This window comes from Ochotona princeps, chromosome 14 (assembly GCF_030435755.1).
Source record: "Ochotona princeps isolate mOchPri1 chromosome 14, mOchPri1.hap1, whole genome shotgun sequence".
NCBI classification, from domain to species: domain Eukaryota; kingdom Metazoa; phylum Chordata; class Mammalia; order Lagomorpha; family Ochotonidae; genus Ochotona; species Ochotona princeps.
Window position 1 is genome coordinate 37,477,690 of NC_080845.1, and position 24,626 is coordinate 37,502,315.

General features: G+C 44.1%; 2 protein-coding genes across 4 annotated transcripts in view; one reads left to right on the forward strand and one right to left on the reverse strand.

Moving 5' to 3' along the window:
* Positions 1-13,478, reverse strand: part of IFT74 (intraflagellar transport 74) — a 76,721-nt gene extending 63,243 nt beyond the window's left edge. For 2 of the 3 annotated variants that reach the window (XM_058672481.1, XM_058672480.1), the window contains exons 1-4: positions 13,317-13,478; positions 11,464-11,602; positions 5,211-5,346; positions 3,032-3,080 (exon numbers count right to left, since the gene is read on the reverse strand). In XM_058672481.1, coding sequence (XP_058528464.1) covers positions 3,032-3,080; positions 5,211-5,346; positions 11,464-11,583 — 305 coding nt within the window. In that variant the 5' untranslated portion in view covers positions 11,584-11,602; positions 13,317-13,478. Of the gene's footprint in view, positions 1-3,031; positions 3,081-5,210; positions 5,347-11,463; positions 11,603-13,316 lie in introns of those variants that run through there. The other variant, XM_058672482.1, reaches the window with a different exon arrangement.
* A 10,749-nt stretch (positions 13,479-24,227) lies between these two features.
* PLAA (phospholipase A2 activating protein) overlaps positions 24,228-24,626 on the forward strand; it is a 52,472-nt gene continuing 52,073 nt past the window's right edge. The window contains exon 1 of the mRNA XM_004581064.4: positions 24,228-24,618. Within this exon, the coding sequence (XP_004581121.1) occupies positions 24,470-24,618 (149 nt within the window). The 5' untranslated portion in view covers positions 24,228-24,469. The remainder of the gene's footprint in view (positions 24,619-24,626) is intronic.

Below are 24,626 nucleotides of genomic sequence, written 5' to 3' on the forward strand. Positions count from 1 at the left end.
ATGTACAAAAATATTAACGGCTTGTGAAATTTATTCAATTAAGAAAATGTTTCAGTGGCTCATTGAATTACAAATGAAGTCCACCCCAAGTCTATTCTACTCAAATAATGAGAAACTGACAAATATTCTCTAAACATTAAGAGGATTGTGGGGTGGGGGGCAAGCATATGGCTTAGCAGCTTAAGGCACAGCTGGGCACATATGGGTGCCTCTTCAAATTCTGACTCTGCCACTTTCAGTCGAGCCCCTGGTTAAGTGTCTGAGAAAGCAGAAGTTGATGGCCCAAGAATTTGGGTCCCTGCTACCCACATGGGAAACCTGGATGGAATTCCAATCGCCTTGCTTCAGCCTGGCCTGCTCTGGCTATTACAGCCACCTGGACATTGAACCAGCAAATTAAAATCTCTCTCTCTCCCTCAATCTGTCCGTATGTCTTTCAAATACATTTTTTTAAAAAATCTTCTATGAAAGAGAGAAGAGAAATTAAAAATTTAAAAAAAAAAAAAAAAAGAGGGAGAAAGGAAGGGAGGTGGGTAGGTACGTGGTAGAGCAGTGAACACACGAAAGGAAGGCCTGAGTGCCTGCTTTGAGTCCCAGCTCCTGGGCCTGCTCATGTGTCCCCTGGAGTTAGAAGGTAATGGCTTAGCTATTCCAGCCTGGGCCAACTTCTGTGGGAGAGCAGCATGGAGTTCCTCGCTTTGGCCTAGCTTAGTCCCCCCTATTGCCAGCAACTCGTGAATGAATAAGCAGATGGAAGATTTCTGTCTCTGTATCTTAAAAAAAAAAAATGAAAAGAAATAAAGATGTTTAAAAACAATGAGGAAATAGAACCACAACAGATGGCTCATCAAACAGCACTATCCATAGACACATGTAGATATCCAACTGTCATCCCTATTAGAGCAATTTCTGAACGATGACATGATTGATATTTTATAGTGAATGATCCTTTGTGAGGGAAACTACCTTTTGCACTAAAGCATGCCTTAGCAGAATCCTTCATCTGAATGCCAATAGTGCCTCTGTTAACTCCAGGTGTAACAACCAGGAAAGTGTATAGAATTGAGCAAGTGTTCCTTGGGGGTGGGGGGGGGATCACAACCAAACCCCTTGAGAACTACTGCTCCAAAGTTACACAATTATACAAACAGCTAGAATCAAGATGAATTAAGAAAACAGGGCTTTTAGGGCATGATGAGAGGATCAATTAAATCAAAAAGAAGCAGACAAAGAAAATAAAAGAACAAAAGTAAAACAGAAAATGGAGATGCAGCAGTAGCACATCTGGACAGAGAAAGGGAGGCAGAGAATGACAAAGTCCTTAATTTAGAGCTACATACTTAGAAACTTACAACAAAGCTTAGGAATTGATTAAAAATAAGCTGCATTTGCAGCAATTAACTAAATACATACCTATATAAAACTCTGCACTGATTAAAGCATAAACATGATGATATTAGATATAATTAGTGACACTTCAAAGACATGAATAATGTGCGTCAGAATTATTGAAAAAGCGTAAGAGATTATTTTTATCATTACATTAAAAATAAACTTTAAATATGCTGGGGCTTTTTATTCTCAGATTTTCTTTCCCTTATTTTGAAAAACTTAGAGATCTTTCCCACACTGGCTCACTTCTCAAATGACCACACTGCCCAGCTATGCCAGGCTGAAGCCATGAGCCTGGAGCTTCTTCTGGGTTTCCCATGTAGGTGCAGGGTCCCTAGCATTTAAGCCATCTCCCACTGCTGTCCCAAGTGCATCAGCAGGTAGCTGGACTGGAATTGGAGTAGTGAAGTTTCAGACTAGCATCCTTTTTGAAATACCAGTGTTGCAGGATGCAGCTCAACACATGATGCCGAAATGCCAGTCTCAAATATGCTATGGCTTAAACTTCTGTGTTCCTATCACACTTAATATTCAAACTTAACCCCTAATAAAATTAAGATAGGTATCCAGTGCAGCAGTTCATCTGCCAGTTAGGACACCCGCACTCAGTACTGCAGTGCCTGTGTCTGAGTCCCAACTCTGCTTCTGACTCAGCTTCCTGCTGATGTGCACTCAGACAGCAGTGACAGCTCACGCAGTAGTGTCCCTGCCACCCAGAGAAGAGACGCAGGATGAGTTCTCAGCTCCTAACTTTGGTTTGTGCCATTCCAGCAGCTGCAGGCATGTGGGAAGTGACTTTCTCTCTGCCTACCTCTCAAATAAAGTAGTTAAAGTTTTTTAGTTAAAAAAAAACAATATTAACAGGTCAGGCCTTTAGGATGTGATTAGAACTTGAGGTTTTTCCATAACAGACAGGATAATTTTTTTTGCTCTTCTAACACATGATACAACACAGAGAGAGCCATCGATGAGAAATAGGCCCTCACCAAACACTGGCTCTCCCAGTACCCTGAGTTTGGATTTGTTAGCCTTCAAAATTGTGAGAAATAAATTTCTATTTTTTAAGCTGTATTTATTATTATTGGATAGGTAGATCAGATTTGCGGAAAGAAGGAAACATAGAAAGATCTTCCATCCACTGGTTCACTCCCCAAATGGCCACAACAGCTGAAGCAAAGCCGATCCAAAGCCAGAAGCCAGGAGCTCCCTCCGGGTCTCCCACACAGGTGCAGGATCCCAAGCCTTTGGGCCATCCTTGACAGCTTTCCCAGCCATAAGCAGGGAGCTGGATGGGAAGCAGAGACGCCAGGACACGAACCAGAGCCCGTGTGGGATCCCGGTGCTAATAATGTGAGTGAGGATTTAGCCATTGAGCCATTGAGCTGGGTCCAATTTCCATTATTTCTAAATGACACAGTCTCAAGTATTTTGTTACAGCAACACAATCAGATTTTAAGACAAATCAGACAACTCACACGTACAAACTTAAAATTCTCAGCCTAACTGTATTATCACATCTATTCTGCAGTATAGTCAAATGAACCAATACTAAATTAAAAGACTTAATATCATCATAACAAGTACCTACAACTAAAAACTTAACAGTCATGCACAGAAAAGATATATTTATCTAACGTACCTGAGAAGTCCAAGATAATAAGATTTATCTAAAATCTGCCTCTGGGGACCTACAAAATATTTTGAAGTATTAGTGTTCAGTTTTAAAATGCCACTGAAATAACAAGCTGAAAGAATAATCAAAACAACATAGCACAATTTTCAGACAATTGGCAAAAATGTCCCAATAAGTCAAGAAAAATCATCAAAATGGAAGAGAATGAGTATCTTTAGCCATAGTATTAGGAAAGCCTCAATTAAGACCAGAAAGATGGGAAGATGCTGTTAGGACAACAGGACTGTCTTGAGCACAGGCTGACTGCGTGGACACTGAACTGAATCCAAGCGAGCTGAGAACAGGGAAAGTGCTGCAGTGAGGAGCTACATCAGCACTGTTCAATAAATAAGTGCATGGAACTATTAACTAAGCACTTAAAATCTGACAGGTTCTGAAGAACACCTGATAGGTGCTACTGAGGAGCATTTTTTCTTACTTAATTTATGTAATCAAACCTGACAAATGGCTATCATACAGGAGCACAGTAAAGATAATACAAGACTAAAGAAAAGGACTAAAGAAATATTTCCAGGTAAATATCCCAAACCTTACAAGCGATGAAGTACCCTGTAAAGGTAAGAGGCGGTGCCAGAGAATACTGCCTGTAAGGTGTTTGCTGCGGAGACTGTCTTCTTACGGAAGGAAGGAACAAGTCACAGCATACAGTAGCTGATAGGGGAAACAGAATTCTACTCTAGGATTTTAAAGTCTATTGGGAATTGTTCTCTTAAATGAGACTGGAAAGAAGTAGGAAGACTAGTTGAATGAAGTTACTAGACTAGTCAATTTCAACTTTTCATATGGTAGTATAATAGTTAAGTAAACACGTCAAAAAAATCAGTTGGTTTTTAAGATATAGTGCAACAGATGATATTATTTTTAAAATGTAAGGTTCTTGAAGGGCATGACACACGACAAGCCCCAGATTAGCTCTATACTCCCTGCAGCAATGACTGTGCTGATGCTCCAGTCCCTTATATAAAATACTTGCACATAACCTATGCTCTTCTTATATACTTTGATTCACTTCTACATTACTTATAATATTGAATACAATGTAAATGTTATGTAAATAATCACTACATTGCATTATTTAGAGACTAATAACAAGGGAAAAATAGTCTGTAGGAGTTCAATAATATTTACAATCAGTGGTAGGTTCATTCTGGATTGGGAATACTCAGAGACAGAAGGCTAATGATACCTTATAGGTAATTTTTTGCCAGCAGAATATCTTCATCCCTCACATTGTCATTAATAAAATAAAACATTATTAAAAAGTTCGAGTTTTGGGCTTGTAAACACTCACAGATCAAACTTCTGAATCATGACAGATAATGTATTGTTCTGCTTTCTTCACACATGAAGAGGCTTAGTGATACTCAGTATAAATCTATGCATTAGTCTCATTTCCTCAAACATTTGCAATACAGTATTATAAGAAAAAAGTAACATTTCTTGGTTCATTTCTTGTAAATACACATATATTCAATGGTGTCCCTTTGACATGAAAATTATTAAAGGATATTTTAGAATATTTCTATGTAGTGCTAAGAATCTAATTTGTATCCTGAAGATTTCTTTCAGTTATAGTACAACTCTATATTCAGAACAATTAATACTAAAACAGCTCATATATGGATATAATTTTCTGGTTCACAACATACTTTCACATTAATTCTGCTTTTAGCCTTCCAATGATTTTGTGCACCAAATATTAAGAATTACATGCTATAATTCTGACTGGGTAGCATGGTCCCATACTTTTCTTATATAAAACATCCTTCTTAAAATAGGTACTGGGCCCGGAGGCATGGCCTAGCGGCTAAAGTCCTCGCCTTGAAAGCCCCGGGATCCCATATGGGCGCCGGTTCTAATCCCAGCAGCTCCACTTCCCATCCAGCTCCCTCCTTGTGGCCTGGGAAGGCAGTCGAGGACGGCCCAATGCATTGGGACCCTGCACCCGCGTGGGAGACCCAGAAGAGGTTCCAGGTTCCCGGCATCGGATCGGCATGCACCGGCCCGTTGTGGCTCACTTCGGGAGTGAATCATCAGACAGAAGATCTTCCTCGCTGTCTCTCCTCCTCTCTGTATATCTGGCTGTAATAAAATAAATAAATCTTTAAAAAAAAAAAATAGGTACCTTTCATTCCAGTTTTCATTCCACTCAAACCTTGCTGTGTTACAGGGCGATCAGCAACCTTGATTTGAGAAGACAGAACTCCACCAGCCCCTACAGGACCAGCACGGGAGGCTGATCTTGCTGTTCCAGGCGGTATCTAAAAGACCAGCAACATTCATTGTCAGTGAACTGGAAAATCACCACATCAAAACTACTGCAGAAATTCAGAGAGGTTTTGAAAACAGTAAAATTCTACACATTTTGTAAAATATATTTGTCTAAAATATTAAATAATCAATACTATCTAACTCTTAAAATTCCATGAAAATTAAAATTTAAGTTAGACTACTCTAGATATTATTTACAACAGCTCAAAACCAGAATGGAACCAAATCTCCTCCAAGGGAAAAATTTACTAAGTTGTATCACATAAAAATGTAGTTGACAAAATAATTTTTATCATTCCATTTTTAAAAAAGATTTACTTTTATTTGAAAGACAATTAGAGAAGGGAAACAGTGAGATCTTCCTCTGCTGGTTTATTCTTCAAATGGCCACAACAGCTGGAACTGGGCTGTTTGAAAAGCAGGAGCCAGGAGCTTTTTCCGGGTCTTCCACATGGGTGCTGGAGCCCAAGGATTCGAGCCATCTTCCACTACTTTCCCAGGCACATTAGGGAAACAGAGTATAACCAGAGCAGCCAAAGCCCGAATCGGCACTCATAGAGGATGTTGGTGCTGCAGGGGGAGGCTTAACCACAATGCCAACCCCTTCAAATTCATTTTATAAGACAAAAAAAAAAATGGTAAAGGCTAATATGAAAAACAACAACGGTCATCACCATATAACAAAATTTAGTTTATGCTTACTGTCTCCTTTATATAATTTGGTGTTTTCAGCATTATCGCACTGAGTATATTTGTATATTGCTTTCAAATCAGAAAAAAAGGAAATTTCTATATAAAAAAAAGTAGGAATGACTCCATCACAAGATGGCCGTGTAAATACGAAGGGGCTTTCATCATTCAGCAAGTATCTGGATTATTACTGTGCAGGATTCTCTACTCCAAGCACCTGCAGAATTCAGCGCAGTGTGAGGCAAGCAGAAGACTCCATTCCTGTCAGCTCACATGGCATCGAAAAGTACAAGATGATCTGAAGCTGTTCAAGATATTCCTCCTTTTGTTGTTTATCTACCCTCTCTACTTTTCCACCCACCTCTACCAAAAAAACACACTACGCATCAAAAAGTGAGGCAGAATTTTTAATAGGACTTAGGACGCAAGCCTTGGCATTTATTTTCACTATTTTTAATTCTGAAAGCTGGTAGTCCTTAATCCTAATAGCATTGTTCTTAACTGATTCTGAGAATTACTCAGGAATTACTGAGTCTGTGGGCCAGCAATAGTATCCATCCCATAGAATGTGTTGGACACACGAATACTAACAACTATTTATGCAAATGAGTTTAGGATTGTCCTGGAGTGATCTTTAAGAAGAATGCCAAATCTCTGCCTGAACAAACTTCTAAATAATTATCATTTTCTGTAATCAAGATTCTGAGAGCTCATTGTATGGTGTCTGAAGATTTGCACGTTATTTTGGAAAAGGGATGGTGTGGATGGAAGGGCCCAGACTTCTGGAACAAGGATTCTTACTATAACTTATGTCTTCCTCAACGACCAAATCATATTTCAGAATATCTAGGAATCTGAAGGCTGTATTGAAATGATATAAATTTGCTATCAAAAGAATAACTTTAATAACTTCAGGCCTGGTGTGGGGGTCTAACGGCTAAAGTCCTCGCGTTGAACATGGCAGGATCACATATGGGCACTGGTTCTAATCCTGGCAGCTCCACTTCCCATCCAGCTCCCTGCTTGTGGCCTGGGAAAGCAGTTGAGGACGGCCCAAAGCCTTGGGACCCTGCACCTGCATGCGAGACCTGGAGGAGGTTCCTGGCTTTGGATCAGAACAGCACCGGCCATTGCAGTCACCTGGGGAGTGAATCATTGGACAGAAGATCTTCCTCTTTGTATATCTGACTTTGCAATAAAAATGAAAAATAATATCAACAACAATTGGGGATGATATTCTGCCAGCTCTACTTTCAGACCAGGGATGGTCTCCCAAGGAAACTGTTGAGTTGATCTGGACAATAAGAGGCTGGACTCTATCCATGGTATATGCTCACAATGAAAGAATCATGACTGAATATGAACTGCACTACCACAACAATGTGGAGGAATCCAACATGGAGGGAGCACATGGGGAGGAGTTGGGGGAATCCCACAGCCTATGAAACTGTGTCATAAAACGAAATAAAATAATTTTAAAAATAATAACAATAATATTTAATTAGATTCAGAGTGTAAAAAAAGATTGTGAGAGCTACTCTAATGAACTACACCATTTTTTCCATTTAGCAGCTAACAATATATAGAAGTATAAAACTACGTACATTGGTGTGGCAGGTATAGCCGCCATGGAGTTTCCCCACTCATGACATGAGCATCCCTAGTAGGTATCAGCTCCTGTCTTGCTGCTCCACTTCTGGTTCAGCTGCCTGCTAATGGCCTGGAAAGGCACTGGCAGATGAGCCTCTGCCAGCCATGTGGGAGACCCAAGTGAAACTCCTAATTACTGGCTCCAGCCTGGTTCAGAACCTGATCACTGTGGCCACTCGGGCAGTGAATTAGTGGACTGAAGAACTCTCTCTCCCTGTTTGTAACTATTTCAAATAAATCAGTAAACCTTAAAGAAAAAAAAAAACTGCGGGTCTCACCTTGCAACTGTCAGGATCCCACAGGGGTGCTGGGGCACATGTAGGAAGCTGCCAGCCCATCTCGTCTTAGCCTTTCCCATCATCGGATGCTACAGCCTGGCCTGGCCTGGCCTGGCTTATCCCAGTCCTAAATCTCACTGGTGGGTGTTACAGCTTGGTACTACCCAGCCTGCCCCCATCCCTGGCTTCCATGCAAATTGGTAGGAGTGATAGCCTAGCCCAGCATGACCGGCAGCCCATCCTGGTTCCTGCACGTGTCAGTGTGCTATGGTTTATCCTTGCCCTGCCCTGTCTGTTCCCCCAGGGCCAATTCACATACTTGCCAACAAATGCAGCAGCCTTGCCTGGCCTGACCAACGTCCAGGCCTGAATCATGTGCTCATCAGCAGGAGCAACAGCACACCAATAGAGTTCCCCAACTTCCTGAACCAACCCCACTCCCAGACCCAGATCCCACACGTGCAAGTGGGTACAAGGCCTTTATCTGCCATAATCCACCCTCTCCATCTTGCTTTTGTGTGTGCTGGTGGATGCTGTCGCCTGGCCGACCCCACACTCCATTCTTGGTTGTGCCCACGGGTGCTACAGCTTGGACCAGCTCGGCCCGTTTCCAACCCAGGTACCCATGAGTATCAGAGGGTTCCACGGTCATGCCTAGCTTATCCCATTATCACCCCCAGCTCTTAAGCTAACCAGCAGATACTACAGTTTCCATAGGGCTGGGGCTCACTCTACCCTAAAACCCAGTTCTCTCGCATGCTGGCTAGTGTCATAGCCCAGCCTAACGTGACCCATCCCCTTTTCCGACACTCACTGGCAGGTACTACGATCTAGCCCCACCAGGCAGACCCCAAGCCCTAGCTTTTGTGTGTACTGGTGAGCAGGGTAGATGTTAACTAGCCCAGCTCAGGTCTCCCACACGGGTGGATTTTCATTGGTCTGACTCAGAAAGGTCCTCCAATTTCCCTCCTTGAATCTGCTTAGTCCCAGCCCCTCTACTTACCTGGAGTACAGGGCCTTACCGGTGGAAGTCTCCTAAAAGTCATTAATCACCTGCAACATATGTCCTCAGTGCTCTCCTGTTCCCTCCCCAACATTCCATCACCCCTCTTCCCCAGAGCAATCCATAGCCCTACATCCACAAGCACGTGGGATCTTCAGCCAGGTCCTGTGGCAGGATGGCAGGATGGCATGCTGGCCTGTAGCCCTGCCCACCAACTCATAACCCCAGCGCATGCACAGATCCCCCTACTGGGCCCCAAGCAGGCATGCTGGCCTAGAGCCCCATTACATTACAAGTCCCCAAGCCTGGTCCACTCATATAGCAAGCCAGCATAAAAGCCTTGGGCCCCACACCTCCCCCATTGCCACACAACACCCTCCCAGAACCAAAGCATGTGCAGGAGTCCCCAGGCACAGGGAGTGAGTTCCATGGTCCCTAGAAAGCAAGCAACCCATGTGGAAAGTGGAACGAGCAATAAGCCTAAACTACTTAGTTCCTAAACTACCTAGAAACGTAACAGAAATTATGAGGGAGACAATAAAAAAAGAATTTTAAAGAGTAGACTCCTGGGACCCAGCACAGTAACCTAGTAGCAAAAGTCCCTGCCTTGCAAGTCCAGGATCCCATTTGGGTGCAGGTTTGTATTCCGGCTTCCCTTCCAGCTCCCTGTTTGTGGCCTGGGAAAGCAGTTAAGGATGGCCCAAGGCCTTGGGACCCTGCACCCATGCCAGAGACCCGGAGGAAGCTCCTGGCTTCTGGCTTCAGACTGGCTCAGCACTAGCCACTGCAGCTACCTGGGGAGTGAAACAGCAGATGGAAGATCTTACAAAAAAAGAGTGGACTCCTGGACTACTGTTAGATAGCAGCTGGGATGCCCCTATTTCCTACAGAAATATCTGGGTTCAAGTCCCAGCTCTTCTCCTGGCTAATGTGCATCCTGGGAGACAGTAAATGATGACTCAAGGAGCTGGCCACTGTCCATACACCTCGAAGGCTTGCATTCCTGGCTCCCAGCTTTAGTTCTATCCAGCCCTGGCAGCTTCAGCCACTTTAGTAGTGGACAGAACCCATCTGTCTCCTTTATTTATTTTTACTAGAAAGGCAGATATACAGAGAGGAGGATCTTCCATCGGTGTTTCACTCCCCAAGCAGCCACAGTGGCTGGAGCTGAGTTGGTCTGAAGCCAAGAGTCCAGAGCCTCTTCTGGGTCTCCCACACGGGTGCAGGGTCCCAAGGCTTTGGGCCGTCCTCAACTGCTTTCCCAGGCCATAAGCAGGGAGCTGGACGGGAAGCAGGGCTGCAGGGATTAGAATAGGCACCCATTTGGGATCCTGGCACATGTGAGGCAAGCATTTTAACCACTAGGCTACCACACCGGACCCTAAATAGAATTTTTCAATAAATTATCAGTTACTGGAATGTTCTATTGAACAAACCATGCTGCAGGCATTTTAATCCTTAACAAAAAGCTCACATATACATGTTTTTCCAGTCTACTTTATTTCGTTTTATTCTAGCCCATTACACTCTGCATTGAACTTACTTACTGCTGCTTTAAATGTGGGGATCAGCAAGGACTGTCCCTCAATAGTATTCTTTTTTTTCAATAGGGTCTTCCAAACATTCTCCCACATTTATACTTACAGATGTGTTCCAAAATAACAAATATATGTGTTTATAAAATAAAGGAACAGCTGGGCCCAGTGGCATGGCCTAGCGGATAAAGTCCTCGCCTTGAACACACCGGGATCCCATATGGGCGCTGGTTCTAATCCCGGCAGCTCCACTTCCCATTCAGCTCCCTGCTTGTGGCCTGGGAAAGCAGTCGAGGACGGCCCAAGACTTTGGGACCCTGCACCCATGTGGGAGACCTGGAAGAGCTTCCTGGTTCCCGGCTTCGGATCGGCGCAGCACCGGCCCGTTGCGGCTCACTTGGGGAGTGAATCATCGGACAGAAGATCTTCCTCTCTGTCTCTCCTCCTCTCTGTAGATCTGACTTTGTAATAAAAATATTTAAATCTTAAAAAAAAAATAAAGGGGGCCCGGCGGCGTGACCTGGCAGCTAAAGTCCTTGCCTTGAAAGCCCCGGGATCCCATATGGGCGCCGGTTCCAATCCCAGCAGCTCCACTTCCCTTCCAGCTCCCTGCTTGTGGCCTGGGAAAGCAGTTGAGGACGGCCCAATGCACTGGGACACTGCACCAGCGTGGGAGACCCAGAAGAGGTTCCAGGTTCCAGGCTTCGGATCGGCGCGTACCGGCCCGTTGCGGCTCACTTGGGGAGTGAATCATCGGACGGAAGATCTTCCTCTCTGTCTCTCCTCCTCTGTGTATATCTGGCTGTAATAAAATGAATAAAATCTTTAAAAAAAAAAAAATAAAAAAAAATAATAAAGGAACAGCAAGGCAGAATCTCTTACTATAGAAAGGGTTTACAACTTCTACTAGAAAATATGTACAAAAATTCAGCAGATTTGTTTTCAACTTACTCCAGTTGCCACTCGAATACTTCCTGATGGGGGTCGCACTGCAGAAGGAGGCCTTCCTGTCAACCCAATTCCACCTCGAGAAACAGGACGAGATGTTGATGGTTTGTGATTGTTTGCCATGGTTCACTCGCTTTATCCACTGTTTGGAAACAACAAATACTTCAATTTTCCCTTTGCTATATTTACAACAAACACCAGTAGTAGCTCATCACACCCTTCCTTCAGTTAATTCACGCTGATTTGTCGTGAGAATCTCAAACATCTTAATTACTCTATTCTCTGGCCTTCACCATATCTTCACAAAAAGTAGTTAACCAATTATATTTGAAAGGCAGAAAGTTTAGGAAACAGAGAGTTTTCCCCAAAAGCCTAAAAGAGCTGGTGGGAGCCAGGCCAAACGTGAGAGCTGGAACTCAATCTGGGTGGCCGAGACACAAGACAGAGAGGAACAGAGAGGGACTGAAAGTCAACCACTTCCAAGTGGGATACTGGCATCCCAGAAGCTGTCCACGGCTACCGCAAATGGCTGCTCCCTTGTCTCATTTTTAGTACCACTACATCTCCTTTTAAACCATTTCCTTCATTCACTTTATCTCCCAGCTTGCTAATTCACTCTTCGATTCAGAATGCTATGTAAAAATTTTGCCAATAATTTCCAGTAACATTATTTTTTAAATGAGGGTCACAGCCTCTCAAGTTTTTAAAAATCTGACAAAGGTTATGATTAATATACTTTTAATAGAGTAGGAAAAACGTTTGCTAAACATAGGAGGAGTAAACATTGTTTCATTCAATTTTCATTTCAGTTGTGCTTATATAACTTTTAACATCCTTGTCAACTGGACTGTGGCATAAAAAATGTTCTGTCTGGGACCTGTGCCAAGGTGTAGTAGGTCAAGCCTCCACTTGAGGTGCCAGCATCCCATGATGCGCACAGTTTTGCATCCCAGTTGCTCTGCTCCACTCCACTTCTGATCCAGCTTCCTGCTTCTGGCCTGAGAAAGCAAGGGAGGGTGGCTCAAGTCCTGGGTCCACCTCTACCCACAGGGGAGATCCAGCGGAAGCTCTTGGCTCTAGTTCAGCTCAGTCCCAGCAGTTGCCACCATTTGGGGAGTGAATGAGCACATGGAAGCTTGCTCTCTCTCTCCTTCTTTTCTCTGAGTAACTCTGCCTTTTAAATAAAAATATTTAAAAATGCTATTTCATAATGTAGTTCATGTAGAAAACTTAACAAAATAATGACCTGGAGAAAGAACATGGAGAAAAAGAGCACAGTGCCCAAAACTGTTCTAGAAATGTCAGTGCACACAGACCACAGCCATACGGGAACACCCAGTAAAGCAGACACCAGTCTGAAACGGGTTAAGGATATTTGGGGAGGTCAGGCACTAACTGCAGAGTTATCCAAGCCCATATTCATACACCCTCTGGGGTTATGACAACAACCAGGAGCGACCTGGCCTTTAGGGACGGGAAGATCAGGGCAGTTACCAGCTGTTTAACCTTACTCCCACAGCATGTATTTGCTCAACTGCAAGACAGAAACGTGGCAGGCAGTCCCACCTTGCAGGACTGTAAAAATTGCAGGTAGGTATATTAACCCAGGACCTGTTATTATCGTTATCCTCCTAAGAAAACTTCCGAGACAAATGAAGTGGAGGGTTGCTAAGTCCCAAGGGACACAAATTTATTACTTTTGACTAAAACCTTTCCAATCTGAGACTCACGAGTACTGAGGGCCCGAAAATAACCGCTAAGAACCATTGTTCGAATTCGTTTTGTTTGCAGCAACCGGCATCCCCAATGTAAGAGAACTGCCCCAGAAGGACTGGATAAGACCTTGAGTTTCTCACCTTCCCCGGCGAGGAAGCAGGACGGCTGCCCCGCTCCGGGCCGCTTCAACCGCTCTCTGAGGCAGCAGCCAAGGAAGAAGCCACGCCGGCCACGGCCACGGTTTCCCCGCGCGGCTCCTGGTTCACTCGAGCGGCTTCCTCAGGCCGTGAGGCCTAACCACAGGCCGACGCGCGCCGTCGCGTATCCCGGCAACGGGGGCGGGGCCGCAGCGCCCGCCTCCCGATTGGTCAATCCTCCACTGTCGGGACCAACCCATAGCTCTCGCGATATTTGAAGGGATAGTTTTCAGGATACCTCAGTTCATGTTTAGAAGAAATGTAAAGCAGTGGGCTGCTTACGAAAGGGAGAGGAACGTTTTATTTGAACACTTTGGCTTTCTAGGTAATCAAAGTAACTTCTGCGTGCCCTGCTGTATTAACTAGCAGGTTGTGTTATGTTGCTAGTATACTGCTCTGGAACGTTTTACAGTTTATAACTCCTTTTCGAAGTTACTCCCCGTGGCAGGAAGCTTCTGCTGCTATTTAGTGCAGTTTCCTGTCATGTTAGGATGTATAGCATACACACTACCGCAGTAAGCATAGATGCGATTCTGACACCGTCTATTTCCACATTTTGTTGGATGCTTCGTATCTTCAAGCTTCCGTCTGTCAGAATTGTTTTGATACAGGTTTGTGAAGGAGGCTATGAATTAAATGTCAAGGCTTGCTAACAGAAAATTTAAAAGATTGAGGAACTGCTACACTTCAAATCCGCCTTATCCAATACAACAGCTTTTAAGCTGGTGTTTTCCTAGTGGAGAGAACATAACGTTCTTGCATACGTATAGATTTTTTTTATTATTTATTATTTTTAATTCATTAATTACATCGTATTTTAAGACTATTTTAGATCTCATTTCCAACTTGCATATATTATTTATATCCAGGAATTCTATATCAGTACTGTCATGTGGCTGTTTGTACAACATGTTCAGGTATATTGGCAACGGTCGTTGTGATCCTTTTCATTATTTGTAGCTAGGTCGTAAAAGCTCTTCACCCACCCCATCCTTACTGAGCTACAGTGACTACACTGACATTTGTAGTCCTCCTTCTTGTCTAGGCATGAGCATTTTGATTGCTAGACTCTCCAGTCTGACTTGAATCAACATCCCAAAAACAGAATGAAAAGCAGGACCCAGCAGCATGGCCTATCAGCTAAAGTCCTCGCCTTGAACGCCCCGGGATCCCATATGGGCGCCGGTTCTAATCCCAGCAGCTCCTCTTCCCATCCAGCTGCCTGCTTGTGGTCTGGCCTTGGAAAGCAGTCGAGGACAGCCCAAAGCCTTGGGATCCTGCACCCATGTGGGAGACCTGGAGGAAGTTCCTGGCTCCTGGCTCTGGATCGGCACAGCACTGGCCGTTGCGTTCACTTCGGGAGTGAATCATCAGACAGAAGATCTTCCTCTCTGTCTCTCCTCCTCTCTGTATATCTGACTTTGTCATAAAAAATAAATAAATCTTTAAAAAAAGAGAATGAAAAGCAGAAGCAGCACTTCCGACAGACAGCTTCCCTCTTCTGGTCCCCAGGGCACACCCCAGCAACAGGTGGGACTCAAAGCAGAAGACCAGAGCTGGGTACTCAACCCAGGTCTCACCCGAATGCGACAGAAATCCAGTCACTGGAGCCATCCTCACTGATTTCAGAAAGCTGAAGTCAGGACAAAGGTGAGCAATGAACCCAGGGATTCCAACACAGAATGGGGTGGGTGTCTGACTGTCCTCCCAATCACTAGGCCAGTGCCACTCACAGACAGATTTTAATCATCAATGCTCATAAACTGTTACAAAGGAGACAAGAGTCCACTCAGACTAAATCAAACTTGGCTTATACAAAAGGTATTGTGCATTTTAAAGGAACATACCTAGTTGGGTCAGAGATTAAAAATTTGCAAAGAAGATACTCTCCTTTGACCGAAACTTGAACCAAGTTCCTGTCAGTCTTTTCTGACTATTCTCATCTTGATCTTCCCTCCTCATCCTGTTAAACTGAATTTGAGCAAGAATCTGGCTAAGTCAGTTTGGCAAACAAACAAACAAACAAACAAAAACAAACAAAAAAACCTCCCCATCAGTATTTGACACTCTTGCTGCCTTTTCACTTGGTCCTACTTCAGCAAGAGGTTTTCACTATGAGATGCCTTCTTCATAACTTTCCGTGAACTGACCCTCACTCTGCTCTTAGATACAAATTACCACATGCTGTGCATATTCAATGTTGAGCTCAGTCTCTCTCTGGTTGCAAAACTACATTGCGTTGGGTCATATGCCTGTTGCTAGTCTGTCTTGAATATACCTGCATTACTGTTTTTAGCAAGTGCTATGGTCTGAATATATGTAATTTTTTGAGATTTATTTATTTTTATTGCAAAGTCAGATATACAGAGAGGAGATGAGAAAGATCTTCCATTCAATGATTCACTCCCCAAGTGACCGCAATGGCCAGTGCTGTGGCGATCTGAAGTCAGGAGCCAGGAACTTCTTCCAAGTCTCTCCCACACGGGTGCAGGGTCCCAAGGTTTTGGGCAGTCCTCGACTGCTTTCCCAGGCCACAAGCAGGGAGCTGGATTAGAACCAGCGACCATATAGGATCCCGGCGTGTTCAAGGCAAGGACTTCAGCCACTAGGCCACGCGCCGGGCCTTATGTATGTTTTCAATACTCCTATGTCAAAGACAAGCCCCTAACGACTGGTATAAGGCCTTGGACCTTTGGGAACTGACCTGGACATGAAGGGCACAGACCTTGTAAACAGACTGTCTCCTTTTCAAAGAGGCTCAATGTAACTGCAGCCCTTTCTGCCATGTCACCACACAGCAAAATGCTATTGTCTACCAGGCAAACCACCAGGTACTGACTCAATTAGCTCCTTGATATTAGATTTTCCAACCTTCAGAACTGTAGCAATACATTTCTATTGCAAATTTCAGTTCAAGGTATTTTATTATAGCAAACTCACTGGACTAAATCACAAGTAGTCTTGGATACTTTTTCTGTAATAGGATTTTGGTCCTTATAATACCCCATTTGGGTTAGCTAAAAGTACTTATCCAAGTTTGGTTCCTACCATCCCAGATAGAAAGCAACTCTCGCTTTAATGTGTTTCTTAGAAAACATTTTTTTGTAGCCTTATTATTTTCTCAGGCACATACTTCAAAAGGAATCTGAGGATGTGGCCTTGCAGTACTAAAACTTGTGTCAGTGTTTTTTCAAGCCTTGTAGGCCAACACTGAGTCCTAATAAAGAAGAGGCTCACAGGAGCCTAGTAAGAGTTTGGTCAAGGAGATAAATTTTGTTGTTTCCTCATTTGTCATGTTACTCCCACAAGGCTGTGAATTCATTGAGAACAAATGATTCTTACTTTGCATCCAGAGTACCTGCATGAAATAAGGAGTGTCTTAACAGTGAAATACCAATAGTGCACTAACATCAAATAACCAGGTGGTTAAGCCTCACCGGAAAAAAAATCAGAATCAAGAGCCAAGTAGCACTTTTATAAAGTGGAATTTACTTAATCCAGATAGTGGGATTCATCTTTTACTTTCCTGATTCTGCATCTGCTGTTGCAGCTGCTTTCAGGAAAATATTTCATCCTCTCTTCCATTTATAGTTTATCTTGAGGCTTCTTGCTTACTCATAATAATTGCTTATTCATTGTTGCTACTTTATCTAGGGCCTCTGCTGGCTTGTTGTAATGACACAATTGTTTCTTATGTGACTTTTGGTTTCTGCTTCCCATTTCCAAATTATTGTCCTATACCAAATTTCTCAGTGAGAGGAAACCAGATTCATTAATTAAGGCAATTAGGTAATCCCTAGGCTGGTTGTCCAATTGATTATTTTTCTCCCTCAGGCAATGAATGAGGTTTGACCAAGAGGATGTGAATACACCAAAAGTATCCGAGGGCCCAAGGAGCAAAAACATTAACAACGTAAATAACTAAATAAGGAAAACAGGCCTGGCACAGTGGCCTAGCAGCTAACAGTCCTTGCCTTGCACATGCCAGGATCCCATATGGGCAACGGTTCTAATCCTGGCGTCCCCATTTCCCATCCAGCTCCCTGCTTCTAGGCTGGGACCGCAATCGAGGACCGCCCAAAGCCTTGGGACCCTGTACTCACATGGGAGACCCAGAAGAGGCTCTGGGCTCCTGGCTTCAGATTGGTGCAGCACTGGCCGTTGCGGTCACTTGGGGAGTGAATTATCAGACAAAAGATCTTCCTCTCTGCCTCTCCTCCTCTCTGTATACCTGCCTTTGCAATAAAAATAAATCTTTTTTAAAAAGCTATACATATATGAAACACATGAAATCTGTTCCCTTTATATGTTTTTCTGAAAATCAAGGAATATATTATTACTTTGTTTACTTTAAATAAAGTAACGATTAAATTTCATATTAGTCATCATTTTGTGAATCTGTTGCAGGTGCAAGAGATCACACAGACAAGACTAGGGTGTATTAGAAGTCTTTATTAACCAAGTTTGGTGATGGCGGTGCCCACTAAAAATTAGCAAATAAAGTCACCATGGCAATCCAGTCTGAATTAAAACCCTGAGAGGAATAAATGGTCATTACCGTGAAACCCATCCATTAAACTGAAGACCTATGTCCCAGCTTCCCCAGCAATACAAATTATCTTAAGAGACATGCAGTAAACAACCTGGACACATTTATGAAGTTGCAGACATTGAACCTTTTCTGGTTTCCCTGTCCATATTCCATTACTGCTAGGCCTTACAACTCCTGAATCTCTTGAAAATATACGAACTAGAAATACAAAGCATCTTAGCATTTGCATCTTCACTGTCTCGCCCAAGCAGTCAGGAATACAGATGTGCAGGGGCCATGTTCAGAGACTTCCTGTCCTCACAGTCTGTCCACAGGAAGCCAGAGAGCAAGCAGGTACTGGGGAGGCCAATGGAAGCACACAACCAGGCAAGAGCCCCTCCCTACCATGGGCCTTTATGGGGACTTGTGAAGGGAGCGGTTTCACAATACCACCCCCTTTGAGGTTCCAGGCAATGACAGGTGAGCATCACAGATGGGCAGAAGGGATCACATAGGTGGGGAAGGTGTGGCTTCCAAGCTCATGACCCTGAACTAGCTGCCTAAGACTGTAACAAATCATGCAATATTTTCACTGTTTCAAAACCATGAGGATATTAGATAGTAACAAAAGAAAAAAAAAAAAGCTGACTCAATGTATTATCCTTAGAAGAATGCCCTTCCTTTCTTTGGGCATTAAAAACTGGAGACCAACTATCCATTTTAACAGATCTTAAAGAGAAATGTTGAAACAAATCTTTGCTTTGTAACTTTTTCTTTAATCTCCTATTATGCCACCAAGAACAACATGATTCAGAGGCTTCTAACCACCCTAAAAGATGGCACTCACATTTCACATTTTGTACTTTCCCCCTTATGTTCCAATAGATCTGTTGTTCTCTCTTTTTCATGGGGGGGAGGGTGGGAATTCATAGTCTCAACTTTCTAAGACATGGAAATATCAAAAACTGTGATTTCCACCAAGACATTTGTAGTGGTTTATGTCATGTATATAACACTTCCTGAGTTCCAGGGTTTGACTTGTGATTTTTTGCTTTTGCAGAGGTGCAATTGTGATAATTTTGGATGTGGCTGTCTTCCTTGCCTGGTGATAAGCAGTACAGAACACTCTTTGTATGCTGAGCAGTGGCAGCAGCCACGACTCTCAGTACACTTAGCAGATCCGGCGTGTGATAAAGTGCACTGGGCTGCCAGTGTTTTTCTGATACGGATATTCAATAGGGAAGATATTTAAATTTTTATTATAAAATACCCTTGGTGTTGGTTCTGGTACCGTGGCCTCGCAGCTAAAGTCCTTGCTTGAAAGCACCAGGATCCCATATGGGTGCAGGTTCTAATCCTGGCAGCTCTACTTCCCATCCAGCTCCCTGCTTATGGCCTGGAAAAGCAGTCAAGGACGACCCAAAGCCTTGGGGATCTGCACTCACATGGGAGACCCAGAAGAAGATCTGGGCTCCTGGCTTTGGATCGCCACAGCACCTGATGTTGTGGTCACTTGGGGAGTGAATCATCGGATGGAAAATATTTCTCTCTGTCTCTCCTCCTCTCTGTATATCTGACTTTGCGATAAAAATAAAATAAACTTTTAAAAGATCCTTGGTGTTAAATTATTTTGCTGTTTAACCTTGCATTGATGTTCAGAGCATGTTTAAGATAATCAAGGCTAAGCTGTGATGTTTGCTAGATTAGAAAATAATAAAAGAAACAGTCTGAGAGGTTCTAAACTACAAGGGCCAAGAGAGAGCTGCAGGGAGGGAAGGTGGAAACCAATCAGTTAAAAAGCAGAGATCAACAGAAGACTGTTCCTGTTCGCAAACATGTGACCAAATCTCCTGCTTAGGAACACATTTTTCAGACTATTATACCAATTCATGCCAAAAACAGCACATGTGCCTATGGATTGTCCTCCTATCCCAAATTTTTACCTGCTTTTCAGTTTTCTTTTGCCCCTTTTGCTTACAGCCTGTGTGGGTCACTGTAAACAATGTGTGTTTTTCTTGCCCAATTTTTTATTGTAAGACTGCTCTTGGCTGCAAGGTTTGATGGACATAGTCCAATACTGGCTAGTCTTGTTGTTTGTAATTGTGGAGTTTGGCCCAGCACCCAGTCATTGTCTGGCTAGCATCACTGATAGCTCAGTACAATTATTTTTTTTTTTAAAGATTTATTATTGTTGGAAAGCCGGATATACAGAGAGGAAGAGAGACAGAGAGGAAGATCTTCTGTCCGATGATTCACTCCCCAAGTGAGCCGCAACGGGCCAGTGCGCGCCAATCCGATGCCAGGAACCAGGAACCTCTTCCGGGTCACCCACGTGGGTGCAGGCTCCTAAAGCTTTGGGCCGTCCTCAACTGCTTTCCCAGGCCACAAGCAGGGAGCTGGATGGGAAGTGGAGCTGCCGGGATTAGAACCGGCGCCCATATGGGATCCTGGTGCGTTCAAGGCGAGGACTTTAGCCACTAGGCCACGCCGCCGGGCCCAGTACAATTATTTTTTGCAATAAACTCTACAAGTACCAGCATCCCATGTGGGCGCCATAGTATCCTGGCTGCTCCACTTCCCATTGAGCTCCCTGTTAATGACCTGGAAAAGCAGTGGAGCATGGTCTGAAGCCTACCTGCATGGAAAACCGTGGAGGAGGTTCCTGGATCCTGCTTTTGGATAGCTGAATTCCAGCCATTATGACCAGTTGGAGAGTGAATCTGCAAATGGAAGATCTTTCTCTCTGCAGATCTGCCTTTCAAATAAAACTTAAATTTTTTTAAAAAAATAAACACCATAAGAAGTTAGATGATACGTACTGAAGGCATATTATCTGGATGTATATCAAAAAGTTCATGAAAAATAGAATTAGGGCCTGGTATGATGGCTCAACTAACTACTCACCTTACATGTGCTGGGATCACATATGGGCACCAGTTTCGGTCCCAGCTGCTCCACTTCACTTCCAGCTCCCTGCTTGTGGCCTGGCAAAGCAATAGAGGATGACCCAAAGCCTTGGGACCCTGCACCCGTGTGGGAGACCCAGAAGCTCCTGGATCCTGGTTTCTGATTGGCTCAGCTCTGGCAAATTATGGCCACTTGGAGAGTGAACCATCAGACGGAAGACCTTTCTCTCTCCGTCTCTCCTCTGTGTAAATCTGACTTTCCAATAAACATAAATAAATTTTTAAAAAATACATCTTCTGCATGGGTTCCTTTAAATTCTTAGTTCTAGTTTTTTATGCAGACTTTGCCTAAAATCCAATATACTTCAGGAAATTACCTAATTATGGACAAAATATTTCATGTATCATAAATGTGATATGAAATATATATTGTTCAATAAGGTATATTGCAAATATATATAAAAACATCTAAGGAGGCTTAATATTAAAAACAAAAGAATCTTAAAAAAAGAAAAATAGAAATAAGAAGAATGTTCATTTAGTATCAAACTATCTTCAAATTCAAATGTAGTTTTTTGTATGAACTTTTTGAATACATCTTATATATGAGTCAGCAAACTAGAGGGTTAGTACTCAAGGTTAATGACGGGTCCTGAGGGAAATTTATTCTAGTGAAAAAGAAACACATTGGCCAGCATCGTGGAATAACAAGCTTCCATCTGTGATGCCAGCATCTTATCTAGGCCCTGGTTGGAGTCCTAGCTGCCCCACTTCTGATCACACCCCCTGTTAATGTTATCAGGGAAAGCAGCAGAAAATGGCTCAAGTGCTGGGTCGCTGTACTCCTGGGAGAGAGAGAGAAAAAGAGCCTGGCTCCTGGCATTGCCTGGCCCAGTCCTGGCCTTTGAGGCCATTTGGTAAGTGAACCAGCTGATGCAAGATTTCTTTCTCACTCCTCTTCCCACTGTGCCCCTGCCTTTGAAATTCTAAAAGTTCTTTTAAAAAGAAATATACACAAGCATGTTTCAACACAGTAAATACTATATTAAATATTAATTAAAACTGTATTGGTTCCAGAGAAGAACTAGAAAGATACAGATGATAAACTGGTATTGAAATATGACATGGGCCCGGCGGCGTGGCCTAGCAGCTCAAGTCCTCGCCTTGAACACGCCGGATCCCATATGGGCGCCGGTTCTAATCCCGGCAGCTCCACTTCCCATCCAGCTCCCTGCTTGTGGCCTGGGAAAGCAGTTGAGGATGGCCCAAAGCTTTGGGAGCCTGCACCCATGTGGCAGACCTGGAAGAAATTCCTGATTCCCAGCTTTGGATCGGCATAGCACTGGCCATTGTGGTCACTTGGGGAGTGAATCATCGGACAGAAGATCTTCCTCTCTGTCTCTCCTCCTCTCTGTATATCTGACTTTGTAATAAAAATAAATAAATCTTAAAAAAAACAAACAAACAAATATGACACATGAGGGCCCAGCGCAGTTGCCTAGCAGCTAAAGTCCTCGCCTTGAACGCCCCGGGATCCCATATGGGTGCCGTTTTTAATCCCAGCAGCTCCACTTCCCATCCAGCTCCCTGCTTGTGGCCTGGCCTTGGAAAGCAGTCAAGGACGGCTCAAAACCTTGGGACCCTGCACCGGCGAGGGAGACCTGGAAGAGGTTTCTGGATCCTGGCTTTGGATTGGTGCAGCACTGGCCATTGTGCTCACTTGGGTTGTGTATCTTCGGACGGAAAATCTTTCTCTCCTCCTCTCTGTATATCTGACTTTCCAATAAAAAAAAAAATCTTAAAAAAAAATGACACATGAGGAATGTGACCATCTAAGTTAAAAAAAAAATGAAAAAAGCATATGCAGAGGAAAATAGAGTCATGGCACAGGTTAGTGTGTCCAAGGTACAAATGGTGAGAAATTCAAAAGGGTGGTAACAGAGGGAGAAAATCTTGAAAATCAGATAAAGGAGCGCATGTGTACTAATCTATACTGAGAACAGAAAGCTACTGAAGGGCTGTCCAGGGTAACCTAGAGGCTGAATCCTCACATTGCTTGTACCGGAGTCCCATACGGATGCCCGTTCATGTCTCAGCTGCTCCACTTTCCTTCCAGCTCCCTGCTTGTGGCACGAAAAAGCAGTTGAGGAAGGCCCACGTGGGAGACCCAAAAGCTCTTGGCTCTTTGCTTCAGTCAGATCAGCTCAGTCCTGGCCATCGCAGCCAGCAGTGTGGCCACGTGAGGAGTGAACCAGCGGATGGAAGATCTTTCTGTTTCTCCTTTTCTCTGTAAATCTCACTTTCCAATAAAAATAAATTTTAAAAAATAAAACTATTGAAGATTATTGAGCAGGGATTGTAGTTTCTTACGGCTTTAAATAGCTTTATACAGGTTTTAAGGATAGCCCTTCTAAGACTTTCATGTCTAGAGTTGGCGAGAGAGCAGAGGTAGAAAGGTTGAGAACACTGATAAAACTGGAGAAAACGAGGCAAACTTGCAGCAGCTGTAACACATATCAGATTATGTCCATCTTGAGATAAACAGGTAGAATGAAGCAAAGTAGTCCACTCAGAGAGAGGTTAAGTAACCGCAATAGAGGTACTGAAGTGCCAACCTTTCACAATTGTTTTTCAAGAAACAAACCAGGGAGTAGGGATTCCAAACCTGAAGTGGGTGTTTCTAAAAGGAAGTCAGCTAAGTGCAAGAGGGACTCATTTGTAAGGGTTTGTGAAGTGCAGTTGGATGTAAGAGTCGAGGTTGGGAGGGCAATTGGCCATAGGAGAGCAGGTTGTGTGGGTAAAGACCCTGGCCGTCCAGGTAGTCTTCTGTTGACAAGCAGCATCACCTTATCAAAAGCCCAATATGAGGTATTTCCAGCCTAAGCCAGGGCTACTCAATCAGAATCTGATTTTTAATAAATCACCAGGAAAAAGTAGGTGCTCTTTGAAAGAACAAAGTTACTTGCTAACTTTGAAGGAAGACAAGATTACAGTAACTCGAAACAAAGGCAAGTTTATTAAGTTCCCTCCCCACTCAAGAAACAAAAGGTTTGGCTTCGTTAAATGTCAAGAGACTGCAGGGGAGGTTTGGGGAACACCGGTAGCATATTCCCCAACAAGAGCCACTAATCAACCCCAACCCATGTGTTAACCTCGGCTCACTCCGAGCTGAACTATCTGGATTCTACGCGCCAGCTGAGGACGCCCCACTGGCGCGCGGCATTGTGGTACTTGTAGTCTCAATCCGTTAGCCGAATTACAACAAACAGTTCGGAAAGGGTCTGGGTTTGGAAAGGACCCGGAGGAGAACAGCCGGGGCTGTCCTTATCTCTTCCCCTGTGTGCCACTACGGGCGCAGGAGGGAGGAGAACCAGAGCGGCGCGCGGGCTTCGGCAGCCCCGACGCGCACGCTCTGCGTCATGGCGGGCTGAGGCGGATGATGAATTCCGGCGTGCTAATCAGGGTTGCTGTGTCACTCGGCCCGCTCGGCGCGCCCCTTCCCCGCCGCCCTTCCGCACCGGCTCCAGGGCTCTTCCGGTCCCCGGCGAGCCGCTCGTCACCTGCACTCTTGTCTCTGTGCGGCTGGGAGCACGCCGCGTCTCCCCTGACGACTGATCTCGCGCGGTGCCCGGAGTCCGGGCTCCGGAAGGACTCTGGCCATGGCTAGCGGGGCCGCCAGGTACCAGCTGAGCTGCTCGCTCCCTGGTCACGAGCTGGACGTGCGGGGCCTGGTGTGCTGCCTTTACCCGCCGGGGGCCTTTGTGTCTGTGTCCCGAGATCGCACCACACGCCTGTGGGCCTCAGACAGGTGAGCGC